At 40.6% G+C, this 25283-nt stretch overlaps 4 protein-coding genes across 5 annotated transcripts; 2 read left to right on the forward strand and 2 right to left on the reverse strand.

Moving 5' to 3' along the window:
* The first annotated feature begins 4976 nt into the window (after positions 1 to 4976).
* Positions 4977 to 6527, forward strand: LOC117452079 (coiled-coil domain-containing protein 42-like). Its single transcript, XM_034090530.2, is given in 6 exon segments — positions 4977 to 5086; positions 5186 to 5374; positions 5685 to 5906; positions 6007 to 6043; positions 6046 to 6164; positions 6260 to 6527. Coding segments are annotated over 6 exon segments (738 nt in total). The 5' UTR covers positions 4977 to 5056; the 3' UTR covers positions 6401 to 6527.
* Positions 6528 to 6989: 462 nt separating this feature from the next.
* On the reverse strand, positions 6990 to 12294 carry iqcd (IQ motif containing D). 2 transcript variants are annotated; one of them, XM_034090528.2, is made up of 5 exons: positions 12042 to 12294; positions 8327 to 8969; positions 7938 to 8153; positions 7778 to 7849; positions 6990 to 7427 (listed from the first exon to the last, which is right to left on the reverse strand). In XM_034090528.2, exons 1-5 carry the CDS (start codon positions 12062 to 12064, stop codon positions 7146 to 7148), a joined length of 1236 nt encoding a protein of 411 aa, XP_033946419.1. In that variant the 5' UTR covers positions 12065 to 12294; the 3' UTR covers positions 6990 to 7145. The 2 variants fall into 2 exon arrangements, with proteins under 2 accessions (XP_033946419.1, XP_033946420.1); XM_034090529.2 differs by lacking the exon at positions 12042 to 12294 and adding an exon at positions 10099 to 10170.
* On the forward strand, positions 10289 to 22902 carry LOC117452077 (two pore channel protein 1-like). Its single transcript, XM_034090526.2, is given in 27 exon segments — positions 10289 to 10935; positions 13982 to 14118; positions 15292 to 15468; positions 15622 to 15735; positions 16241 to 16371; positions 16719 to 16807; positions 16921 to 16955; positions 17060 to 17118; positions 17296 to 17395; positions 17504 to 17620; positions 17710 to 17834; positions 18077 to 18125; positions 18213 to 18276; positions 18366 to 18410; positions 18506 to 18562; positions 18648 to 18701; positions 18843 to 18915; positions 19429 to 19536; positions 19623 to 19784; positions 19921 to 20036; positions 20389 to 20435; positions 20524 to 20592; positions 20706 to 20802; positions 21260 to 21399; positions 21488 to 21542; positions 21545 to 21567; positions 21923 to 22902. Coding segments are annotated over 27 exon segments (2481 nt in total). The 5' UTR covers positions 10289 to 10844; the 3' UTR covers positions 22070 to 22902.
* Positions 22706 to 23980, reverse strand: LOC117452620 (mitochondrial sodium/calcium exchanger protein-like). Its single transcript, XM_034091329.2, has 4 exons — positions 23686 to 23980; positions 23527 to 23607; positions 23356 to 23420; positions 22706 to 23256 (listed from the first exon to the last, which is right to left on the reverse strand). The coding sequence occupies exons 1-4, from the start codon at positions 23963 to 23965 to the stop codon at positions 23068 to 23070; spliced, it is 615 nt and encodes a 204-aa protein (XP_033947220.2). The 5' UTR covers positions 23966 to 23980; the 3' UTR covers positions 22706 to 23067.
* Between the last annotated feature and the right edge of the window lie 1303 nt (positions 23981 to 25283).

The following is a 25283-nucleotide window of genomic DNA, read 5'->3' on the forward strand; positions in this document are numbered from 1 at the left end:
TATTGTCCTCATGGGCTTTGTGCATGCCATTATACATTCTGAACTATTCATATTCTTCTCCTCATCCTACTTAGCTGTTAAGAGGTCTGCTGGTGTTTACATGGGTGTTATGTTTCCATCTCCCCAGCCTCACACTCTGCCCATCTCCTGTCACAATATGCTTTTATTATAATAGCATCATTCCATTAGTATTAATAAAGTAATGCCTGAGTGCATGTGTGCAGCAGCTATTCATTCATCAAAAATGGATACAGCAGCATCTCTGCCTGCAGTTATCTGTGTTGTTGTTTTTACCCTTCACTGCCTTTTAGTCATTCCTTTTCACTTTCTTTCTCTGCTCGCACGTGTGTGTGTGTGTGTGTGTGTGTGTGTGTGTGTGTGTGTGTGTGTGTGTGTGTGTGTGTGTGTGTGTGTGTGTGTGTGTGTGTGCGTGCGTGCGTGCGTGCGTGTGTGTGTGTGTGTGTGTGTGTGTGTGTGTGTGTGTGTGTGTGTGTGTGTGCATGACACATTTAAATCAGATGCATTTTTTTTGGTTATGCTGCTTTCACTGTCAGCATAACCATCTTCGCCACACCTGGTAATTATTATGCAAAAATAACAGCACACAGCATTTCCATTAGGCGCTCTAATGCCACCTTCCTCTGTCACCATCCAGCAATGAGCTACCCAGTATGAACATGTAATGTCAAATTACTATTAATACAATCCGTTAAGGCTCCAACTCAGTGTAAAGGTGGTAACATGTCTTTTAAAGATACTTTTGGCATGCAATCAGCCATAATGTCCTGGTAATATTTCTCATTTGGTGAATATAACTGTAGGCATGTTAGCTTTAAGCTTGTTTAAATCATCTTATTCCAAATAGTTTTTATGATGTGAATTCTGTATCAGCTGACTTTCAAAACTATTCAAAACCAAGACTCAAAATGGAAATATTTGACACGTCTTTTGCATCACATTTGACACATTTCTTAAGATTTCTACCAGACAGAATTGGTACCCATGGAAATATTATGGCTCAGTGGTTTATGATGCATACCATGTTGTGCAACATCCCAGGTTAATTAAGGCTATGGATATTTGTTCATGCACACATTTTTTGTTTTGATAGACTCCAATAGATCCTTACATTAATTAAGCCAAATAACCTTAATAATTTGACACAACTGATCTTGTTTCTGAAGTGCTTTCAGCAAATTGTCACAACGTGTGTCAGTCCTGTGTATATTGAGGAGCCTGCTGCGTAACCACATGCTAACCTGAACTGTCTGGTGTCATTCAAAGTGTCAGCAGCAGATAGGTGTGATATCAAGTGTGATTTGTGTGCGTAAAGTACAAAAATCACACCTCCCTGTGTTAGCACCTATCAATCAAATATCTGAAACTCTTGTTTTGTTACCATGGAAACGAGGGGGAGGGACGCTGAGAGCTCGTAAAAAGTTTGAACACAAACCAACGACAGCAGCAGAAGGAAGAGAGTCAGCACTGGAGACATTTTGTTTCTACTCTGCCGTGAAAACTGTAAAAAAAAAATAATGACCTCCAGGAGTGTCCGTGGAAGCAGCGTTCACAGTGCCAGGGTCAGTGTGAGCTGTGTGTGTGTGTGTGTGTGTGTGTGTGTGTGTGTGTGTGTGTGTGTGTGTGTGTGTGTGTGTGTGTGTGTGTGTGTGTGTGTGTGTGTGTGTGTAGAGCCAGGATCAGTGTGAGCAGTGTGTGTGTGTGTGTGTGTGTGTGTGTGTGTGTGTGTGTGTGTGTGTGTGTGTGTGTGTGTGTGTGTGTGTGTGTGTGTGTGTGTGTGTGTGTGTGTGTGTGTGTGTGTGTGTGTGTGTGTGTGTGTGTGTGTGTGTGTAACGATACAGTTCATCCCAACAAAGAGTAGGCCTACTTAGGCTGCGGCCACACGAGGACGAAAACGGCTAAACGCATAGGATTAACGCAAACGCAATCACAAACAAGCTTCCGTCCACACGCAATAGTTATCCGGATAGTGTCTGTCCACACGAGACAGCATATTTATAACTAGTTTAGGGAGTTTGAGAGGTAATTAAAATAGCTAAGGGTGATGATCTGACTTGAAGTGTGTGTTTTGCTGCAGCGGGAGGAGCTGCAGGTGAGCAGAGCTGCGTGTCTCCGTCCTGTCAGATTAGACTTCACTTGCGTTTAGGTCCATATCGAGAGAAAGATAAATAATCTGAATTCAGGGTGCAGTTTACTTTGACGGGGGTGAGCAGCAGAGGTGGGGAGAGGCTATTGCCTCATCATTATTTCTGTAGCATGGTCAATAGCGTCCGGAGCACGATAGCAACTCTGCGATCCGCCATTGTTGTTGTTGGTGGCCAAACACTTCAGCAATAGTGCGGGGTAAGCGGAGGTGAGCAGAAGAGGTGGGGCTATTGCGCAATCACTATCAGTGATCTGAAAATGTTTGGATAGGGCGTACACACGGAGCCGTTTGACCCCCCAGAGAGTTGCGTATGCCTTTCTATCCACCTTGGGACCCGTTATCGTTTCCTCAGTCGTTTAGTGCCGTATTCGGTCGTCCTCGTGTGGCCGAACGGTCTATATGACACTAAACAGCAAACGACCGAATTCGTCCTCGTGTGGCCGCAGCCTTACAGAGGTGGGAGAAGTACTCAGATCTGGTATTTGAGTAAAAGGAGAAGTACCAGAGTGTAGGAATATTCTGTCATAAGTTAAAGTCTTGCATTCATAAGGTTACTCAATTAAAAGTACAAAAGTATTTGCATCAAAATATAGTTAAAGTACCAAAAAAAGTACTGCATATTGGTCAATTTCAGAATAATATTGTATGTTTTCATTATATTATTGTTGCATTGAAGTGTTATCAAAGCTGGTAAAAGTTAAACTAGTTTTGATTACTTTGTATACTGCATGTACTAGTACATTTTACTCCAGGTGTGACTAAAGTATTTTTTAAGTGTTGATTACATTTCACATTATTGTTCCAAATCTCTAAAGTAACTAAAGGTACATAATAAATGTAGTGGAGTATAAGTACAAAGTAGCATAACATGGAAATACTCAAGTAAAGTACAAGAAACTCAAAATGTTACTTTAATATAGTACTTGAGTAAATGTACTTAGTTACTTCCCACTACTGTGTAGTACAAAATGTATTTTATGTATAATAAAATATAAAATACAGCATGCTTGATCAGTTGTAACTTGAACACAGTTGAGGATGTATGTAAGGAAGACCTACAAGAAAAGTCTGAACTGTAAGCAAACAGTTCAAATAGTTGACTGACTAAAAGTATAGGCCTAATGGATAATTGTAAAATAGCTAAATGTATAACTTTTGACACAAGTATTACAAATGTGATCTTGCCAGGGGCAGCTCTAGACCAATGTTTCTGGGAGGGCCTGCTGTGGACAGTTATCGAAGAGGCACATTATATGTGACAAAACTGAAAAAGACAAGAGTTTAACATCACTAAGTTTTTAAGATTTTAAGTTTCATACGTACACCCTGTTCAGTTGAGTTAAAGTGTAAGTGTTACTTTATTTGAATCAGACCCATCATACCATTTTAAATTATGTTTCGAACAAAAATGGATTCTTACCACCACAAAATATTTGTTTACTCGTAACATGCAGTATTTGTGCTTTAAAGTTGTAATTGTGTACGTTTTAGTTCCAGTGGCGAGCCGTCAAGGCCCTCTAGGGCCTAAGATATTCTAAGAAATAATATTTGAAAACATTAAAAAAAAAACATTTTTTTTAAATATTTTTTTTTATATGTTTTTGTTGTTATAACTTGATTTAACTGTATGTAAAATAATATTTCCAAAGAAATAAATCCTTCGAATCTGCCTGTTCAGTTTCTGTTGGAATGTGAAGGGTTAAATGCCGTCTATGCGAGTTCTGTGAAGACGGGAGAGCTTGTTGGTCCCTCTCTACATTCACAGAGGGCCAGCTATAGTAACTCAACGAGAGAGTAATGTCAAATGACAGTACAATTGACCAATCATATCTTCCCTCTAAATGGGCGGGCTTTCTTTTCGCGGACTTTATGACAAGTTCCGCCCGCTGTGAGGTCTATGCAAGTGGTTCAGTGACGCGTCCTAAAACCCGGAAGTAAGCCGCGCTCGGATTCCCTCGACAGAAAGCAATGGAATTTCTCCATAGGATTTTGGAAAATAGCTGGAAATAAGGTCTGTGGAAAACGAACCTGTTAGATAAATGCACGTTTTGTTCAGACGAATAATATCCACATGTCTACCCTACTTTTATTATTTTCGAATCATAAATCTAAACGATAGATTTATGATCGATAGATTTATGATCGATAGATTTATAATTAGCATAAGTTCGTTCATGATGGCTCACTTCAGTGAGAGTGATGACATCGTTGCGAAATTATTAACCGAGTCATTTTCAAGATTGAGTTACAATGATAAACTGGAGTGGCAAAGGACCAGCTGAATGACCCGCAAGTGCTTCATCCAAAAGGACGGGAGGATGGACTTTGTGTTACCTTTGATCATCAAAGGTAGGCCTAAGTCATTTTCAATGAGGGCCGCCGTGCCGACTTAATTCATTTGTAATTGTTACTTGGCTGTGGCTGCCCTGTCATGATAGGTATTTATATAAATGGTGTTGTTCTGTGTGGTAGAGGGTCACTGTCATTGATGCGTTTTGCACCCCGGGCCTCTGTTTTGATATTCCGCTGTGACGTAATATCTCTTCTTTTTTTTCGAGGGAAGGGGGGTCAGAGGGCCTAGGTATAAAAGTCACGGCTCGCCACTGGTTAATTCTTTTTCTCCAGGTATCTGCTTTACCAAAAGTGACATCCCGCTAAATCCATATATTTGTAATTCCTTCATTAATAGCTCATTGTGTCAAATGCTATTATTAACAAATCGAACAGTTACCAAGTGTTGATGTTACCCACGCAGTGTAACTTTCTGACTTAATGCTCACTGTCCTGACTTACCATCATAAATGTTCCCAAGTGTGTGTCTCATTATAGGAACTGGAGAATTTGCAACAGCGTGAAGATGAGTTGCAGGAGAATATTAAGAAAGCTAACAAGATGAACCTCAGCTATGAGAAGATTCTCAGGGTACAGTGAAGGACCATTTCACACACAATTCCTGTATGAAACTGTTTTAACGTTATTGGGTTCACTCTAAACTAAATCTCTCCATCTCCCTCCCTGCAGGACCAGGCTACTGAATGTTCAGAGGGAGCAGAGAGGGAGAGGAAAGAGGTTTTTCATCTGGATGCAGAGCATGAGAGGCTGGTGGTGGAGTTAGCTGAAGAGCTGCAGAGCAAACAGGAGCGAGAGCGCCAGCTAGTGAAACTCAGACCGTACGCTGTGAGCTTCGAGCGGGCGGCCAAGTTGACCAAGGTACTGCGAGGGATTCTTTTAGAAGCTAGAGAATCTAATTTAAACATGTTTATTGTACAGGAATAGTCTGTGTGTGTAATCATAACAATTACTTTTATAATTGTTTTGATCGTTCTAAATCTTGTCTCTTGATGATGTCCTCAACGTATTCACACACATTTAACATTATGGTGTGGAAAAGCCTTTCTGTCTCATTCTTCCTCCAGGTTTATGCTTTATTTAAAACAAGTGCAATCATGTGTTTGATTAGATGATGAATTTGAATTTTGGAGTTACATTGTGTGTGTTTCTATGTGTGTGTGTGTTACAGTTTAAGGACGCAAAGAGCCTCGCAGATCATATGGAGAACCTTCTCCGAATTCGAGAGAGTCTCCTTCAGCAGGACCTGAAGAAGCGTGAGAAGTATGACGAGCTGAGGAGAACCCTGCAGTCAAATCAAGAACAGCATCGCCTCATGCGTCTGCAGAAGAACTACGAGCTGTCCCAGATGGAGGTGGAGCATGAGAAAGCGCGCTCTGAAGTTCTGGAAAGGGTACGAGAGCTGACCCCGGGTCAAAGTCCGGCATCAGAGCTAACGCCAAATCAAATGATGACCTTCTGTGTGAAATGAAGTTGTCCCTGTCCCCACACAGGAGAGGAAGTGGAACCAGATTCAGGAAACCGCATCAAAGACACACTTCTCCTGGGACAAATCAAGATGGCGACACTCAACCTCTACGAAATGACGTGTCAAGACGAAAAAGCAGATGAAGCGGTTGATATAAACAACACAGAGAAACAGCTGGACCAGGTGTGTACCCCAACAGAGCAGAGGTGGAGGTAAAAAGCAGACAGAAAATATACACTATACACACATATACACACGTTTTTTTACTGTCTCCTCAGGTTAAGACGTTCATTCAAGACAGCGACGACATGGTCAAACAATATCAGACTTCTTCACAGAGACAAGATGGAAAGAAAAGAGACAAAACGAGCTTTCCAAGTCACCGTAAAAAAAGGCTTCAAAGTAACCTTTTACTATGAGTCTCCTTTGCTGAGATGGAACTAAATAATTAAAGTGTGTTTATCTAATGTTAAACTCTGTGAGTTTCATTAACTGTGAACTTGTAGACACTGAACTTCAATAAACCTGAACACTGAGTGCAATCAACTATTGTCCATGTATCTCATCATTGTTAGTAACATGGTTTGATTCAAAATTCTGAAATGGTTCTGATAGTGGTAGCTAAACATTTGAGGGTGACTTGTTCATAAACGCTGTATATCTACTAGCAACATCAGATATCTTATGGTTGGTAGTCAATCCTCCTCCTATTGGCACAATGTAATGAGGACAATGAATCATTCAGAACAAAAAGCCCTGTACTGCCCCCTCGTGGCTATTAAAGAAAACAGCAATTGGTGTTAACTTATTTTAGCTGATTTTTTAAGGAAAGCTTTGCTGGGGATTTGCCAGGTCATTTAAATCCATGTCCTTACAAGAGATATAAAGGTGTATGTCCAACAGGTGCATCTGTGGACATCTGCATAGTTTGATCATGTTTGCAGCAAGACATTATATACATTTAACAAACCAAAACATCTGTTTGAGTTTAAAACACATAGAACTTCATTTAAAAAATAACATATTTAATGACAAACACACTCTGAATGTGAAGTATAATGGTATTCGCTCAATAGAATATTTATATATTTTAAATAAAACATCCAAAAACGTTCATTCGGGTAGGGTGTGTCCTTGTGCATCATAATTAAACCAGTCAGCGGTTTATTTGGTCTTTTTGCCTTTTCCTTTTTTGGCCTTCTTGCTTTTGCCCTTGTTTTTTAAGGCCTTGCGAGTACTGTAGCCTCTCCACCAGGCTTGTGCCATAATTGCAGCTTTGGTCTTTAGCTCCAGCTCCTTCGCCTCCAACATTCTCTTCTCTGCTGCCAGCCGACGCTTCTCTTTGATCTGGTTGCACTCGACTTCTAGGACAGAGAAGAGTTTCTCCAGTGTTTTCAGCTCCCCGTCCTCCTTTTCATAATACATTCTGTTCAAATCCAGTTTAGCCTGAGACATGGGATGGTGGCAGTTAAAGTAAAATCAGAAATGTGATAAAGTGTTTCGAAACATTAGCCATTTGAGCATCCTATAATCATCTAAACAAACGTTCTCCATCAGGGTATAGAGACTGACCAAAACTAATCGGAGAAAGACTGTGAGATGCAGCTGAAGGCTCCAGGAAAAAGCTTTTAAATGGACTCTGTGTTCAGATTATTTTGTTAAATTATCCTATCTGGGGTCAAGACCAGACTGCATGTTTAACACCCTTAATAGCCTCACAAGCACAAGAGCTTTTATCCAGGTAAAAAAACATATATTTGTCCAGTTATCTTTGGCACGTTTGTCTGAAACGGTACCTGTTTTTCTTCCATTTCCGCGTCAAAAGTATAAAGCAAGTTTTCAATTTCTGTCTCCACCTTTTCAATTTTCTGCCAAGGAAAAAGAACAGAGACCGTTATGTTATAATAAAAAGACATTTGTATGTTTATTGTGATGTGTTAGATACACTAAACGTACCTCTTGGATTACTCTCTCTGCCTGTCTGTTTTCAAAGATCAACTTGCTGAGCAGAATGTTCGGTTGATCAATAGCTTGTGTTTTACCGGCCTTCTTCATCTTTGATGCAGTATGCTGGCTCTGCTGGCCCGGAAGAAGTGAAATACCTGCCTTACGTCTCTTGTTAACTTCCAGAAAACCTTGGCAGCGTTTGATTTCTTCCTTTTTCTCAAAGATCTGTGATACAAAAACAACGATGGGAGAGGTGAGATGATAAAAGGGGCAAACATATGATGCCTTAATGAGATTTTTCTTTCTTATCTAGCTGCATTTAAGCAAGTTATACATTTCTTAGATTAGACTTGTTTCATGAGGGTCTCTTTTTGTCAACATTCAATGTATTGCCTCACCTCTGCATCTTGTTGCTCCATGAATATTGCTTGTTTTTCTTGCTCTAAAGCTAGGACCTCCAGACGGTGGTTTTGGTATGAAGACTTTTGGAGATCCAGCTGATCATGTAGATCCTCCTCCACACTGGTCAGCAGCGTTTCAACCACACAGCTCTGAAACTTCTCAAGCCCTGTAATTAGTTTGTACTCACTCTCCCCTACAGCGAGCGTCTTACCTAGCTCTGCCTTCAAACCAGAAATGGCATCAGGATGGGCTTTTGCCAGCCTTAACAGATCCCTCAAAGAATTCTTGATGTCCTTCTCAAGTCCAGCCATGGCCTTACTAACTTCTCTCCCTTGTTCCCCGTCTGACCCCTGCATGAGACATTCAAATGTCTCCAGTCTTTTTTCTAATAGTTGATGCTCCTGAAGAGCCATACTCAAGTCCTTGTCCACCACACTAGAAAGACTGTTTAACTGGAGGAGAGCAGGCAGCATTGCTACAAACTCAACTCCACTAATGCAGTTTTCCAACATGTTGAAGATGCGTTTCGCTTCAAGGGAGAGCGGCTTCCTCTGTGGCACTTCATTGTTCTCTGGAGCTTCTTCTAATTGGGTCTTTGTCTTTCCCAGCACTGTGGACCTCTTTGCAGACATACTGTCACTAAATGGTAGGAACACAGTCAAGAATAGCAAAAGATTAATGTTGTAACCTTTAGAAACTGACATAAAATCTTGGCTTACAATATTATCCCCACTAGTGGAATGTAACTATTTACTTCAGTACTGTTAGTACAATTTTAAGGGACTTTACTTGAGTATTTTTAAATCCAGCTACACTTCTTTTCCACTACATCCCATAGGCAAATGTTGTGCTTTTTACTCCACTACATTTTCAGATAGCTGTAGTTACAGTCTTTAAAGATCAAATCATGAAGCATTAAGTACAAAGATGATGCTTGGAGATATTCACACGCTAGCTTATTGTATAGCAAAACAAATAAATAAGTGTCTGCAACATTAAAGCCTTAATCCCAAAATATATGATTCGTTATTCTGAATGAGATGCTCTACAATACGTGTGTCTACAGGGTATTTCTGAACTCAACAAGTAGAAACAAATCAAATGGATTGTTTGTTGATATACGGCAGCCTCAAGTCATTGGCCTATATAGTAACTATTTTGAGCATGTTATTTATAAACAGTATTTTCAGTTATTAATAGTAATGAATAATAATACATCTTATTTGTATAGCACCAGGTGCAGCTCGGGGTGCTTTGACGACATGACACAGATCACAAATTAAACCAAAAACCTGGAAATTCACTTCAGGTCAAACCTTTTTTTGCACACATACAGCATAAAAGCACAATTCAACAATGCAAGGGACACAAAGAGGTAAAACAGGTATAATGAAAAGTAAACAATAAATTAAACAACATAAATAATGATCCCTCTCTGTAAAATAAAGGATGACATATAGGACAAAACGAATACATACAGTACAATAATAAAACCTATAAAATAAGTACATCAAACAATTACAATTGTAATAATAAATGCATAATGAGAATAATAAAGATTAAAAGACCCATTAGTTGAAGCTACGTTTGATCAAATAAGTGAGCATTAGGGTGTGTACATTCAGGCTAGACAACATACTGATACTACACTTATGTTGCTTTTTCAAATGTATTTAAAATTGACGAGGATGACACAAAATCCTTTGGTTTTGTTGCTTTAGATGTTTGTGTGTATATATATTGACATATAAACTAGTAAAGCTCTTACCTGTGAACTTGTTGGCTCAGACGAAAAATATTGTTTACATGTTGCTAAGATACCACCGTAGACAAAACACTGGCACATCTTATTGGGGAAAAAACATCAACCTATGGTCTGTTTCGAATATATAATTAATTGTGATAAATAAAATTAAAATAAATATACCTAATTGTTTTAACACATGTTTTTACAACATTGTTTTTAAATGATTTACTTTTATTTTGAAAGGTTGGCAACTCTGCCGGCTGCCCTGCTGCCGTGAAATGTTTCGGTGTCGCGAATGTTTGTTGATACCACAGTAGTAGCCTATCATCTGTGCTGTAGAGCTTTCTTTTAGTGTCGTTGATAAGTGTCAGATAGTGTTGTTTGAGGAAGGATTTATTTGTCATCGATATAGAATCGGAGGACTTATTTGTAGGTTTGGTGTTTTCAGAACATCTGTTATTGGTTATTAAAGCTTTGTGATGATGCAACCGTGATGGAAACAGACAGCAGTTAGTGATCCAGTGGATCTGACAGGACAACACCATCAACCCGCGGGCCCTGTCAGCTGCTAACAACCTAAAAGCTGCTAGTTCCTGTTTTAAATGACTTATACTTAGCTCTGTCTCAGTTAGCACCGCCTGAGTCCTCTGTTTGTTTGCTAAACAGCGAGCACCCAAGATGTGTCTTTGCGGAACAAACCGCGCACTTATTTAGCCTGTGGGCGGATTAGACAACTCGATTTACATTAAGCCTGTTTATCTGCTAACATGGAGTCAGACGACGATGTGCCTCTCATCTTAACATGGGACGAAGCAAACAGCGGTCTGCTCAGCGAGGAGACCGAAAGAGGAGACGAAAGTGAGTTGTGTCATATCCCCACAATGCAGACTATTGTTTGGCCAGACCCATGACCATGGACACTGGTGTTGCTAATAGCTGCCATATTCAGTGTTAAGTCACTAAGTAGATTTACTCAAGTACTGTACTTAACTACCATTTTGGAAGACTTCTACTTCCATTTTTTGTGAGTTTAAACTTTTACCCCACTACAATTCGAAGTAAATCATGTTCTTTCACTCCACTACATTTCTTTAATATCATTAATATTATATCTAATGTAAAACTAGCTTCACCTCTACCAGCTTTTATTAACATCAATGCATCAATAATTATAATCAAAACATATAATATATTATTCTGAAAAGTGCATGAGTACTTTTACTATTGGTTCTTTAAGTATATTTTGATGCTAATACCTTTGTACTTTAACTTGAGTAATATTTTTGAATGCAGGTCATATACTTGCAACAAAGTATTCCTACACTCTGGTACTTCTACTTTAACTTAAGTACAATATCAGAGTACTTCTCCCACCTCCTTATTATAATAATATAATATTTTGGCAGAGTTTAAGATGTTGGCCTAGAATTAAAGTCAACATCCCTCTGAGCATATTACCATCTTTGCACTCTATCTTCCCTCCATGAAGATTATCAGGGTTTAAAATCAAGTGTTTCCTCACTTACCCCTGTGGCAGTTTACTTACCTGTCGTAAAATATCATATATAAGTCATATTATGCTATGTCTCAAAAAATACACCTTACATCCTTTGTATTGTGTTCATACAAAGTCATAGTATAGTATACATGTAGATATAATATGTCGTATAAATGTCTTGTGTGCGATAAAAAAAATGATGTCATATCAAATATAATTTCATTAAAAAAATCCTAATGTATGCACAAATAAAAGTCATAGATTAGTATGTCGTAAACAAATCTCATAGTATTGCACAATGTTAAATTATTGTCTAAAATCATTTTAGGTGTCGTTGGTGTTTTATTCTGTTTTGGCTCCATTGTTTTGTGTTCATATAACTGTGTTATTTATAGAAGAGTATGTAGTATTTTTGTCTAGGCTATTATTGCAGTATATGTTGTGAAGGTAAAGCTTGTCTACTCACCAGATGTGCACTAGCCGGGTCATAGCCGTTTAATGTTGTTTACAGTCAGCTGCATACATTCTGCACATCCAGGCCCTGCTGCTGTAACGGAGAGAAGAGATTGTCCACTATGCTTGGAGGTCACGTGTGTGAGTGTGCATGTGTGTGTGCGCTCAAAGTACGTATGGGTATCCATGCATCAACTCAACATAATAATCCTGCTGCCTTTGTGTTCCTCACATACAAGCTACAAAATGACCCGTCTGAGAACCTGCTGCCTCAGCACACCGGTGCACCCCCCCGCCCCTCCCTGGTGCTCATGGACCGCATGTGTGTGTTGTGTGTGAATGTCTGCAGCCTGTGTGTAAGTGTGTTTGTGTGTGAGCAAACTGAAGCATTTACTCTTGCTCTGGAGCTGAACAGGAAGAGGGGAGAAGTTTCTTTTTTTGTCCTCAGGATATTCGGTAGTGGTGGACAGACGGGGAGGAAGTATCATACTGTTCTTTCTGATTGTTGTTGGAGCTTTCTGCAAAAAGAGGGGGTTTGAACCTGGACGCTGAGAACCAAGGCTGGATTGTATCCCTTCAGGGGCAAATCACTTGTGGAGTTCAGTTTAACTGCTGGTGGTCAGGACCCTTGAGATCACCACAAAACTAGATTGTATTCGTCCTACTGCTGAGCCTATTTGGGCTTCTGTGTGCCTGACCCCAACGTGTTTTTGACTGGGACAACATATTATTGTTCTCTAACAAATGAGGGGTTGACACACGGTGTTCTTCTGTCAGGATAACAGCCAGGCTGCCGCTGGACTGGAATCTGACCTTCACATCTCAGCTGCTGCTGTCCTAGCTTACAGGAACAGTGTGTGACTGCTTTCCAGAGACACATTTCATCTCCTCTATGTTTTATTCCAAGGACGTGTGCAGAAGCCGAGACATGTGATGCACAGCACATGCGAAGAACACCCAGATAGACTCGCATAGGATTGAAGTATGCAGCTGCTGGAAGACAAATGGAGGGATTGCTTTTTTTAAGAAAGAAACTGATTCGTACTAAAGAAGGATCTTGCTTTAATCTATCATTTCAGGTTATGAGATAAAATATTAATTGTAATTCTTCATTCTGATATGCTACTGCTTTTTCAGTGTTATTAGATATTTAGATGTCATCCCTGTCTTTTGAAGTAAGTCATTCTCCTTGTTGTATCACAGGATTAATTCCTCTTTTTGGCTGATCTGAGTGGTGCCTGTATCCTGTCTATGCCAGGAAGGGGACGGTTTAGACAATGTGAAATCAGTGCAAACACGGCATTTTCTTACCGACTGTATGCACGGGGTTGAAAGTTCAATCTGTGTGGCTATGGCAGTAACATTTTACTGTCACCGGTATCTCTCATTAAGGCGGTTGTAAAAGTCACTTTTTGTATAGAAGCAAACAATTGTCAGAAAATAACTTTTGAAGCACCGTCAACAGCTTTAAAAGGTGTTTTGTTTCCAGTGTCACTTTGATCCCCGTTTCAGTTTGAATATTCCTGGATCTGTAAGGACTCTCATCCTGACTTTGTGTCTGGAGTTTGAATCAGGCCTGGAATGTTTGGCCCTTAGTATCTCCAGATGTGTGTGAATGCTGGAACAAGACCAGTGCACTGTGAATGACACACACACACACACACACACACACACTTGAGCTGTGGGACCTTTATTCATTCATACAGCAGCGATACTCAGACAAACTGATCAATGGAGTGCATATGCGGACAGGCAGCTGATTCCCATGAAGATCAGACTCACAGCGGGACTCCAGTAGTGATCTCCTCGTATGCCTTACAGTTAGAACTAGACTGCCTTGGTAGGACCCTCGATGTACTGTGTTTGTGTAACCCATATTGGAACAACTTCATTGTTATTTTGTTCTTTTCCACATCATGTATTAATACACTGACACTTACGTGTTTCTTCCAGATGGAGGAGGAGGAAATTATGACATAGTGAACAATGCTGTGATCTCAACGCCCGGGCCACAACTCCACAGAGCCCAACATGCGTCCTTACGGCAGAGCTGGGAGATGAACTTCCAAGAGGCGGCCATCTACCTGCAGGTACCCAGGAGCAGTGAAGTGTGTCATGTGATAGTTACTGAGTGTGCCAGACTGCGGAGTCCACATGGTTATATCATGGTTTTTATTGCATCCTTCTCACTGGACTACATGTGATGGGTAAACTTTGTACTCATTCAAATGTCAAAGTATATATAAATAAAGTAGTGAAACAGGGAAGCTCAAATGAGGAATTTCATGGTAAAATCATCTTATTGTTTGTAATTCATTATAGTTTTAAGGAGTTGCACAGTTCATGTGTAATGTGTTAAGTGTGTTTTTATAGGTATTGTTTTACATTTAGTGCAGGGGTGTCAAACTCAATTTCATCGCGGGCCACATTCGCATAAAGGTTGCACACGAAGGGCCGGTTGTAACTATATAAATAGGTAATATATATATATATAATAACGCATTATATTACATTATTGCCTCTGAATTGGATTATTATCGGATAGGGTAATAACTTCCTAATGAACTACGTCTGAAAGCAGAAGTCCAGGGCAAATAATTGCAAGTCTCTTCAGTGCGCATGTCACAAAACAAGATGCATTGTGGGACATGTAGTTCATGGGCAACCTGCTTCTGTAAAGTGGCATGTAACCGTATAATAAACGTATTATAATCTTTGCAAGCTCTTGCGGGGCCACATAAAATGAATTTGCGGGCCGGATTTGGCCCCCGGGCCTTGAGTTTGAGACCCATGGTGTTTTGTCTCAAAACGAATTGTGTCTATTCTTCAGGCCTGACAGTGTTTTGAATGCGTGACGACTTTTAACACACTATAAATTGGGCATTGCTTGAACTCTTCTTCACTGCCTTTGTTGGCACATTACCGCTACCTACTGGTGAAGAATCCGTTTGAATCAACCCGCATTCTTGTGTGCATACACACTTGTTTGTGGAAACAAAACTGAGATCGTAAAAAAGATTGCTCTATAGCATTCATTCATTAAAAGGTACAACTTTGTAAACAGATAACATTTACCACCACACATCCACAACTTTGTCTTCTATGAAGTACAGGAACATGTGTCACTGCTTCATCATACCACAATGTCAGATAATGCGTTGTGTTTCTCAGATACCGCTGCAGAGTGGTGGGACATTGATTAAATAAGAGGAGAAAAACTGACAACATGAGATTTAAATGCGTCCTTTAAATGTCACACACAGGAGGGAGAGAACAATGATAAGTTCTTCACCCATCCTCGAAACCCTAAGGCATTGGCAGCGTACCTGTTTGCCCACAACCACCTGTTCTACATGATGGAGCTGCTGACAGGCCTGCTGCTGATGATGCTGTCGCTGTGTGAAGCCCCCGCTGTGCCCTCACTGCGTCTGGACGTCTACGTGAGTAAACACACACACACACACACACACACACACACACACACACACACACACACACACACACACACACACACACACACACACACACACACACACACACACACACACACACAGCTCCCTCTAAAAGCCCCTGTGTTTGTGATCCCTCTGCAGGTCCATGCCACTCTGGAGCTGCTGGCTCTGGTTATGATGGCGTTCGAGCTATGCATGAAACTGCGCTGGTTAGGCTTCCATACCTTCATACGACACAAGAGGACCATGGTGAAGGTAACTGATCCATGATGGGCTCTTTCTGGTGACATTATAGAAGTGCTGCTGAGTTCTGGTAAAAATGAGAATCAAAATGTTTTCAACTCAAAATTGGAATCCTGATTTCTCCTATCATTCTTAAGAACACCATTTTTTTTTTTTATTGTTTTCATGTAGACAGAACAGTCAATATGATGACTCGTTAAAGGATAACCTGTCGAACAGCTGATGGGGATTTCCCGCAGGTTGTGATGTGTCATGTTTTAGTTTTTCTTGAAGAGTAATGCAGGCTTTTCTATTGTCATCTTTGAATTCTCTGCCAAAAAACAGACAGTCGTAAGCACCGTGTTTCGTGGTGGAATGAATTGGTAAATGAATTTGTTCTTCCTCACCTTAGCTGTTGATTTTGGTTGTGTGGATTCATTGTGCAGCCCAGCTTTAGTTACTTCAGCATGCTGGATGCTTGACATCAAAGGGTCTGGTCCGCTGCACATTGTTCATGACGTCTCTCCTCCTTGTTCAGACGTCTGTGTTGCTGCTCCAGTTTGTGGAGGCCATTGTGGTTCTGATCAGACAGACGTCTCACGTGAGAGTGACCAGAGCTCTCAGACCAATCTTCCTGGTGGACTGTAGATACTGTGGTGCTGTGCGCAGGTACACGTGACCAACACATCACACATCCACGCAGTCAGGTCAAATTCATGGCCAAATAGGATTTTCAGCTAGTTTAATGTACACCATTTGTTGTAAATTTAATTGACTAAATGCCATTTTCTTAATGTCTTTCATTTTTTGTAAAGCACTTTGAATTGCCTTGTGTTGAAAAGTGCTATATAAATAAACTTGCCTTGACAAAAAGGACATTTACTGCTCACTGATGGTCAGTTTTAATCACCTATTTGTAAATTACTTAATTCAAAGTAATCTCCCTTTTCCATGTGTCCATGATTTCACTGTTAAACCATTCATTGTACTAACTAATGTTTCTTTTATCCAATCAGAAACTTGCGACAGATCTTCCAGTCCCTCCCACCTTTCATTGACATCCTCCTACTGCTGCTTTTCTTCATGGTTATATTTGCTATGTTGGGTAAGAATGCAAAAGGAAACAGAAACATAGAAACTAGTTTGGGGGGGTTTTGGTTTTTGTAGCATTATTTCCTGTTGCTCCGTGTGCATTACTATCCTGTTGTCTCATTCCAGGTTTCTGCCTTTTCTCTCCGAACAAAACGGACCCGGTATGTTGAGTCTTTAGTGCCCGACATGAGTTTATCTGAGTTGTGTTAGTCTGGGGATTTTTTGGTGTCAGGTTTCTGTGTTAAAGCCTGTGCTCTCGCCGCAGTACTTCAGCACCCTGGAGAACAGCCTCGTCAGTCTGTTTGTGCTGGTCACCACAGCAAAGTAAGCACAGCCACACAAAGCACTGTTCCCGTTTTACATACATGCCATGCAAGCAGAACTTCCTGCTTTCAGAGCTCATCATAAATGATGTTTGATTTCCCCTCCCCACATGTGTTTTGGCTGATTCCACAGTTTTAATGTTATACCTCATTTCTCATGTTTCCCTTTTTCTTGTAGTTTCCCTGATGTGATGATGCCTTCCTACTCCAAGAACCGCTGGTCTTGTGTGTTCTTCATTGTCTACCTCTCCATAGAGCTCTACTTCATCATGAACCTGGTACTTTGTTTCCACCACTTATAATACCTCAGTTATAATAAGATATGGCTTATGTCAAGTGTTTTTTAAACATGTCCACTCATCAGCCTCCCTTCTCTTCCCCCACAGCTCCTGGCAGTTGTGTTCGATACGTTTAATGACGTTGAGAAGATGAAGTTTAAATCTCTTTTACTTCACAAACGCTCCGCTATCGACCATGCCTTTCAGCTGTTAGTTAGCCGGCAGGTAAGCCCTCACCAATGTTTATTTGGTACAAGTTATTTATTTAATACGAAGCACTCACAAACACTGTGTTGTTGTTGTTTTCTCTGCAGAGGCCGTCGGGTGTGACACTAAAACAGTTTGATGGTCTCATGCGATTTTACAGACCACGGATGTCTGCAAGAGACCGCTTTCTCACATATAAAGCTCTCAACACCTCAGGGGCTCCAATGCTCAGGTAACTGCCTCAATGTTAATGTTTTACTTTCAGTCACGTGCACAAGTGTGTGACCTCTTACACATATGTATCTGCAGACTGTGCTACACTTACATTTAAACATGACGATTGGATTGTAATCAAATGAAACTTGGTAAACGGTTGTCCAACAGAATGACATATTGAAGCATGGCACCAATAGCCCCTCCTTGTGGCCATTGGTAGATCTTCACCTGTTAAGTTATATTTCTGTTCTGCTTCAGTCTACAGGACTTTTATAAGTTCTATGAGGTCACTGGCCTTAAATGGAAGGTGAGTATCCTTACATATGTGCAGTTATATTTCACACTTTTTGTTGTTGTTGTACTTTTTAAATATAAAGCTATGTGTGTGTTCTAGGCACGACGCAGTGGAGAACATTGGTTTGATGATCTTCCACACACGACCTTCCTCATTTTCAAAGGCAAGTCTCTTTTCCTCCTGTTCTTCTGTTTATCAGACCAACACACCTGTGTCTTAAGTTCTTACTCTCAGCCTTCTTTACTTCACTAGGTATCAACCTGCTCGTGAAGTCAAAGGCCTTTCAATACGCCATGTGTAAGTGATATCATTTACATTCTCCCAGCTGGTCCCAGAGGTATCCATGCAAAGTCTCTAATCATAAACTTGTTCTATCTTCTCTCTTGCTGCAGGTGTGGTGGTGGCCATCAATGGCGTATGGATCCTCGTGGAGACATACTCTCTGAATAGTAAGATCTTTCCTGATGATAAGCACAGAGGACTGAAGCAAAGTGTTTTGAACTTCAGATCACTCATCTTCCTGTCCTCATGCAGGTGGATTCTCCTGGTCCAGATTTGTTCCCTGGAGTTACATTGTTTTCCTAACCAGTGAGTACACTGTGTGCAGTTTCCCACTCACACAGAACAGTATCATATGCTAATGAATTGGTCATAGAGGGTGTCAAGAATGACAGTTGTTTACATTCACTTACACCAATATTAACTCTACTTCTGTCTTTCCATTTTTAGTTTATGGTGTAGAGGTGTTGTTGAAAATAACTGGTTTGGGGCCGATGGCTTATATCAGCTCTGGGTGGAATCTGTGAGTAATAACTTGGATACTGGGTCGATTTATTTACATATTCAGAGAGTACTGAATCCATAATGGTCAGAATTGTACACAGGTAATGCCCAGCTCCACAGTGAGCATAAGAATATATATATCTGTACATTCGGATTCAGTACTCTTACTGAAACTTTAAAGGCACAATGAGAAGGATTTGAAATGTATAGATTAAATACTTCCCCTCCACTTTTCTCTTTTTATGTTGCTGTGTTCCGGAAATGTCTTGGTTTCAACCTCCTAAAAAAAGAATGAACCTGGTGCTATATCTTAAACGCACTTCCAAGAAGAAGCTAAGCAAATGGTGGACACTGCCCATAAAAACATGCAAATTATAGTGAGCCAAGTTTAAGTGTTTACAAACTGCGACCTACACATCTTTCTCACTGTGCCTTTAATGTGGATATTTAGTGAAAACGCAACTTAAATCTATTTGAAATGTCCTGGTTTTGTGTGTTTTTGACATTAATGCTCACTGTGATGCATGTCCAGGTTTGACTTCACTGTGACGTTGTTTGCCTTCCTCGGTCTGATTGCTCTTGCCTTTGATATGGAGCCGTTTTACTTCATCGTAGTCCTCAGACCACTTCAGCTGCTCCGGTACGCTTTGATTTCTTAAGAGTATTATGAACTTATATTTCACAGTTTTTCTTTATGTTAAACTGTGGGTCTGTTGTCTTTCTCAGGTTGTTTAAGATAAAGCAGCGGTATCGTAATGTGTTGGACACCATGTTCGAGCTCTTTCCCAGGATGGCCAGTCTGGGCTTGACATTAATCATCTTCTACTACTCCTTTGCGATTGTTGGGATGGAGTTCTTTGCCGATGTGGTTTACCCCAACTGCTGCAAGTGAGTCGAGTAACTGACAGTCACTTTTCAGTTGTATCCACATTGGGAGATTTGGATAAACAGGCAGTCACTTTGATCTTCTGCATGTTTTCACACCTGCTGGCTCAAGAGGATAAATGAGTGTTTCTTTTCTCAGCACCAGCACAGTGGCAGACTCCTACAGACTGAGGAATGTAACGATTGGCAACAAAACAGTGTTGCAAGAAGGATACTATTATCTCAACAACTTCAACAACATTCTCAGCAGCTTTGGTAATTTTTCTTTTAAAAATGCTGGAGATATTCTTTGTTGGTATTGTTAAGGAATCCCATGAATGTGCGTTTACAACTTCCCGTCTGTCTGTGCTTCGTGCAGCTCATTCGTTCCTACTGATGACCAAAGACACTTAAATATAAGAAACCTGAATCATTTCCATTTATTTGAACCTTTAGTTGATGCGGACTGTATAGTTTGTGCTTATTATCTTTGTTGTATTTGCTCTAAGCTGCCGTGACATTAACAATTCTTCTCAAAAATGGGATCAGTAATATTTATTTAGATGTGTACATTTTCCAGTTATCTAAGTTGTCGATTTATTTCTTCCTCTTCGTTTTTTTTCTCCAGTGACTCTTTTTGAATTGACTGTGGTCAACAACTGGTACATTACAATGGTAAGATGAAGTCATGTATTGGTGGTCTTTCATCCGACCCCACTCTGCAGCCTTGTCATTGATCAGTGTGTGTTTCCCTCTCCCACAGGAAGGAGTCACTTCTATGACGACGCACTGGAGCCGGCTCTACTTCATGACCTTTTACATAGTTACCATGGTGAGTGTAGTCATTTGTGTTTGTGATTTGTGTCTGGAAGTAAACACTGCATTTCTGCTTTTCTCTTGTGTGTCAGTGTGACGGTGAATGATTGTCATTTTGATTTTCTCCAGGTGGTGATGACCATCATCGTAGCGTTCATTCTGGATGCGTTTGTGTTCCGCATGAACTACAGCCGCAAGAACCGGGAACCGGTGGAGAACCCAGAGGGTGAGAAACTGGTGCAAATTGAAACAAGAGAACCAATCAAAAACAATAACATGGCGCTAAATGTATGAAGCCTGTCAGGACATAGAGAGAGATGCAGAGCTATCCTACCCTCCCTGATGTTTTGGGAAGTATACCAAAGGAAGGAACTCCTGCATGGCAAATCTGAATCAACATGTACAAGACATTTTCTTTGGTGTACGATGTTGGAAACATAAACAACATAAGAAAATAAGTTGTAAGAGAAGGTTGAAAATATAACGATTATAAAAAGAAAATGTAAAAAAACCTATTTAGCATTAAAAAATATTAAAGTCAAGTGTTTACAAATATACAAAATAAACTAAAAAACGTAGTACAATAAATAAATTCAAAGCAAGATAATTTATGTTTTGTTCTGAACAAAAACCTTCCTTATGAAAGTGAGTCATTCTGTCTGTGTGTGCTCTTATTTCTTTAGATGAAAACGGGATAGTGTTCGAAGTCGAGGTGAGTCGGGATGAGGCTCTGACCACTCTGGAGCTTTTCAAACAGACGTGCCCAGGAGTGTCCTCCCTCAGCTCTCTACAGGGGGTCCTACAGGCCATGGACAGGGGAGGGGTAAGAACACACACACACACAACGTTTACTCCTTCCCCTCACATGAAGTCCCACTAACCAGCCCTCCCTCCTGCTTTGCTGTGCACAGCATACGTCTCTGGTGTACCTGGGCCGCAGGTCTAGGACAAAGAGTGACCTTAGCATGAAATGTACGAGGAGGAAATACAGGTAAGAAACTGAAGAAATAATTCAGATGAAAAACTGTGTCCCATTGGCTTTTCCTTACCAACTTTCTTTTAGCTCAATGGAAAATGTAACAAGGCTAAATCATAAGGATTCAGAAGAAGTGGTGTTAGTAATCTGACTGCACTTACCACTAGGCTACGTGATTATGAGACAGCGTTATAGACTTTGGTCTGCCATCTCCTTAAAAATGTTGCTGCTACAAGGACTTGTGGGACATAATTATCTTTCATAAACGATGGGCCACTGGACCCTATGCTAAAAGAGATACACAAATTAACCAATTCACTATGTAGGGAACTTTTCTAACCAAAACAATCTCCTTACCTTCTCGTTTCAGCAAGAGTGGTATGCAGAGTATTCGAGGGAAAACCTGCCTGAGCTGGACCAAAGCCCGGGTCAGGATCTGGACAGTCCCGTCTCTGACTCGTCTTCCTTCCCCGAGCCTCAGCTCAATGCACAGACTGGACTTCACAGCGTCAACTAACACATAGTTAGCAAGCAGTACTGTACATACACAGCACCATCTCAGTGTTTTCAAATGCAGAGGAGCTCCCATCACTCCAGGTCTTCTCCAGTTCCCCCACTCTCTCTATTTGCCACAGTGGGACTAGTCCGGGGCCTTTTGGACTGACGTGAGAGGGAGACGAGTTGAGAAAGACAGAAAGACAGCAGTGCTGGTCTGTTGCTGGACCAGTGAAGCGTTGATGTCCTTTTCAAAGACTGATATTACGTATACTGCTGAAGGCCATTTGTGACCTCCTGAAAATCCTGTAGTGCTTAAACCCCGATGCCTTAGTTAAGTGGCTCCTCTGATCAGTATCAACAGACACTACATTTAAGTTCTCTTAAGACCAAAAGTACAAACAATCCTTTCAGCTCAACCCAATGCAACAATAACAGTGTATCTCCTAACTAATGTTAAACGGATTCAAAGTATTTTACTTTTCTATAACTTCTTATTCTGTGATGTGTTTCAGTTAGTAAGAAGGGATTTTGTTTGAGTTGTTATGTGCATTTATGTATTTTTGCTGTACTATCATATGGCTGGTAATTGCTAATTGACCTACAATGTATCATATAACACAGACCAGCATAGCATTACCACGACCTGTAAAACACATACCAAACCAAAATTATTTAATGCCCGTAAAGCAGTTTTGTACAAGGTCATTTTAACATTTTGATTCTCAGTATATTTGACAAATTCACAATGCTTTAAAGTATACATTTTTACAAACTGTGTTTTCATTCTGGACTCCCAAAGTGCCAGATCCAGTCAGCACAAACAAAACGTTTAATAAAGGCACAGTGTAATAATTTCAGCTCTCCCTGAGCAGAGAAGTCTCAGTCTTATTGATTTGCCAGTTTGGCATGTGCAGGTTTCTGTTGTTGAATGAATACAGATTTCACATTATGCCCAGCAGAGGCGAATCTGTTCCAGTGTGTCATGTTGCTTTACTGAAAGGCGTTGTGTAGTCAGATCTACACAAAGTGTATCTTTCCAAACTCTGTAAGCAGCGCAATGATAAGGAAGATCGCGTAGAAGACGAGGAGAAAAATCCCGTAGTTTCGACCCAAGTGGAACTGGCTCATAGGAACGATGACGAAGGACAGAACCAAAGACAAACCCAGCGATGCTGCAAGAACCCACGTCAAACCATCTGTTTCAAACTGAGGAGGAGAAAGAGACAAAGGTTGTTAGATCCAATAGAAAGTCTTTGCATCTTAATGGTTCGTGTTTAAAAAAAAACTATGAACTCCTGTGATTACCTGCACATCATTGTGTGTTTCAACCATCTGCATCAGACCTCCTAAACCAACTCCAAGCAGCATGTCTGAAGGGGAAACAGTCAAGGAGCATTTATTCCCAACCATCTTTACACATACTATATGTGATGTCTTTAGATTGATAGACGATCTCTTTTATAAAAAAAAGGATACTGAAAATGATGCCTCCAAAGCAGGCAGAAATGGCCATCCGTGGGTAACCCTGCCGGGCGATGGTGATGTCAGAAAAACAGTCTGAAAAAAAGAAGTTATACATAATGTGCTAAAAATTAAAAGTACACTCATATTTTAGCAAACGGCAATGAGTTTCACCTCCTATGCTGTTGCCCCAGGCCAACAGAGTGAGTCCCAGCACGGTGTTGCTGAGACTCAGCACCACACCGAGCATGTGCAGAAGACTGACCACTTCTGAGGCGGCTGCGCTGATCAACAACGCACTCACCAGGAAGCCCAGCAGAGAAACAGCTGGAGAAGAGAAACACAACCATGGATTAACCCTACATTTATCCAATCTGGAGAAAAAACGTACTCTAATGATAAATAAATTGTGATGAATACATACTGCATTTATTTTAAGCCTTGCTAGCAACATGGCTATAGGGATGGCAATGTAATTTCGTTCAGTCAACCACTGTGAACCAGCCTGAAATATCTCAACAACTAATGAATGTATTGCCAGAATATGTTATATAAATAGTTTTGGGTTATGAAAAGTTCCTGCAAAACTCAACAACATGCCTGTTAGCCTCAACTGTCCTTCTTTTGAAGTGCTCATTAGCTAAAGCTAGCATGCTGACCATTTAAACAATGCTGGTGAACATTGTAAACATCCTTTTAATATTAGCATGTGGGCATGTTAGCATTTAGTTGTGTAGCGCTGAGACTCACAGAGCAGACATGGCTGTAAACTCTTAGTTGTGTTAAAGTTATAGACGATTGCATCTTCTACATTTGAGACCTGACCTGAAGGTGGCACTAATTAACCCTAAAAAAAGCTTCATATCCTGTCTATTTGGAGATTGCTAGCTCCTTTTCTAATCTCAACAAATACTTACTGAATGATATTTGGGAGGAGAGTCATTAGTGGTGGTGCAGAAGGCGATAGCAGACAGGAAGAATCCCAGCAGGAGCATCAGCAGCCAGACGGGAAACTGCCCTTGGATCAAATAATCTGCATCTAGACATTAGTTGAGGAACACGTGAAGACTTCAATAAACAAAACTACAATGGCAGGCTAATGATTTAACCGTATATTTGATCTTATTATGGCTGCTTCAGTATGTCATGCTGCTCTTACAGGCCCCAGACTGGAAGGTGAGCAGACAGGCCAGAGGAGCGGTGGTCAGATGGAGGCAGTTCAGCGGGCGTCTCCAGTTCCTGTCTTCTTTATCGGGGTCGACCACGGGGATGCAGAGCAGCAGCACCACCTCTAGGGGCGTCTGATGAGACAGTAGAGTTTTAAATAGACTTTGGCTGAAGTCGAATAGTCCATTTAGCTTAGGAACCTTCCTAAAGGAGTGAAATGACCCGGAAGTCCCTCAGTGGCAGCCATGATAAGTGCCGTTCGAATTCTCTAGAATGATGAGAATGATAGGAAAGGAGGTTTCAAACTTCCTTTATAACCTCCTTTAGCTTAGGAACCACTGGACCTCCCTAACCGACAGGAGAAGCGAAAATGCTGCCCCACAATGCCTTGCAGCCGCAGCATTTGCCGTCACTCAACAGTCGGCCGTTCACGGAAACAACCGATTATGACCGAGAAATGATATCATGAAAGTTACGGTGCTTATTAAGCATTTTAAAACATAGGTGGTAAGTTGCCAAAGTGCTTTGTTTTGAACGTTCATCATTGTATTATAATCAAAAGAGAAATATGAACGTTAGTTTTTACTGAAATTATCAAATAAAGT

Source organism: Pseudochaenichthys georgianus, chromosome 9 (assembly GCF_902827115.2).
Source record: "Pseudochaenichthys georgianus chromosome 9, fPseGeo1.2, whole genome shotgun sequence".
NCBI classification, from domain to species: Eukaryota; Metazoa; Chordata; class Actinopteri; order Perciformes; family Channichthyidae; genus Pseudochaenichthys; species Pseudochaenichthys georgianus.

Excerpts from the sequence above, each read along its gene's own strand:
- LOC117452620 (XM_034091329.2), bottom strand. The coding sequence starts at position 23,965 with ATGTTGCTAGCAAGGCTTAAAATAAATGCAGTATGTATTCATCACAAT. Across the intron at positions 23,608-23,685 it reads CTGGGGCAACAGCATAGGAG|ACTGTTTTTCTGACATCACC; the intron begins GTGAAACTCATT and ends TCTTTTTTTCAG. Across the intron at positions 23,421-23,526 it reads CTTTGGAGGCATCATTTTCA|ACATGCTGCTTGGAGTTGGT; the intron begins GTATCCTTTTTT and ends TTTCCCCTTCAG.
- iqcd (XM_034090528.2), bottom strand. The coding sequence starts at position 12,064 with ATGACCCGGCTAGTGCACATCTG. Across the intron at positions 8,970-12,041 it reads ACCCGGCTAGTGCACATCTG|TGACAGTATGTCTGCAAAGA; the intron begins GTGAGTAGACAA and ends CCTACCATTTAG. Across the intron at positions 7,850-7,937 it reads CAGAGAGAGTAATCCAAGAG|AAAATTGAAAAGGTGGAGAC; the intron begins GTACGTTTAGTG and ends TTTCCTTGGCAG.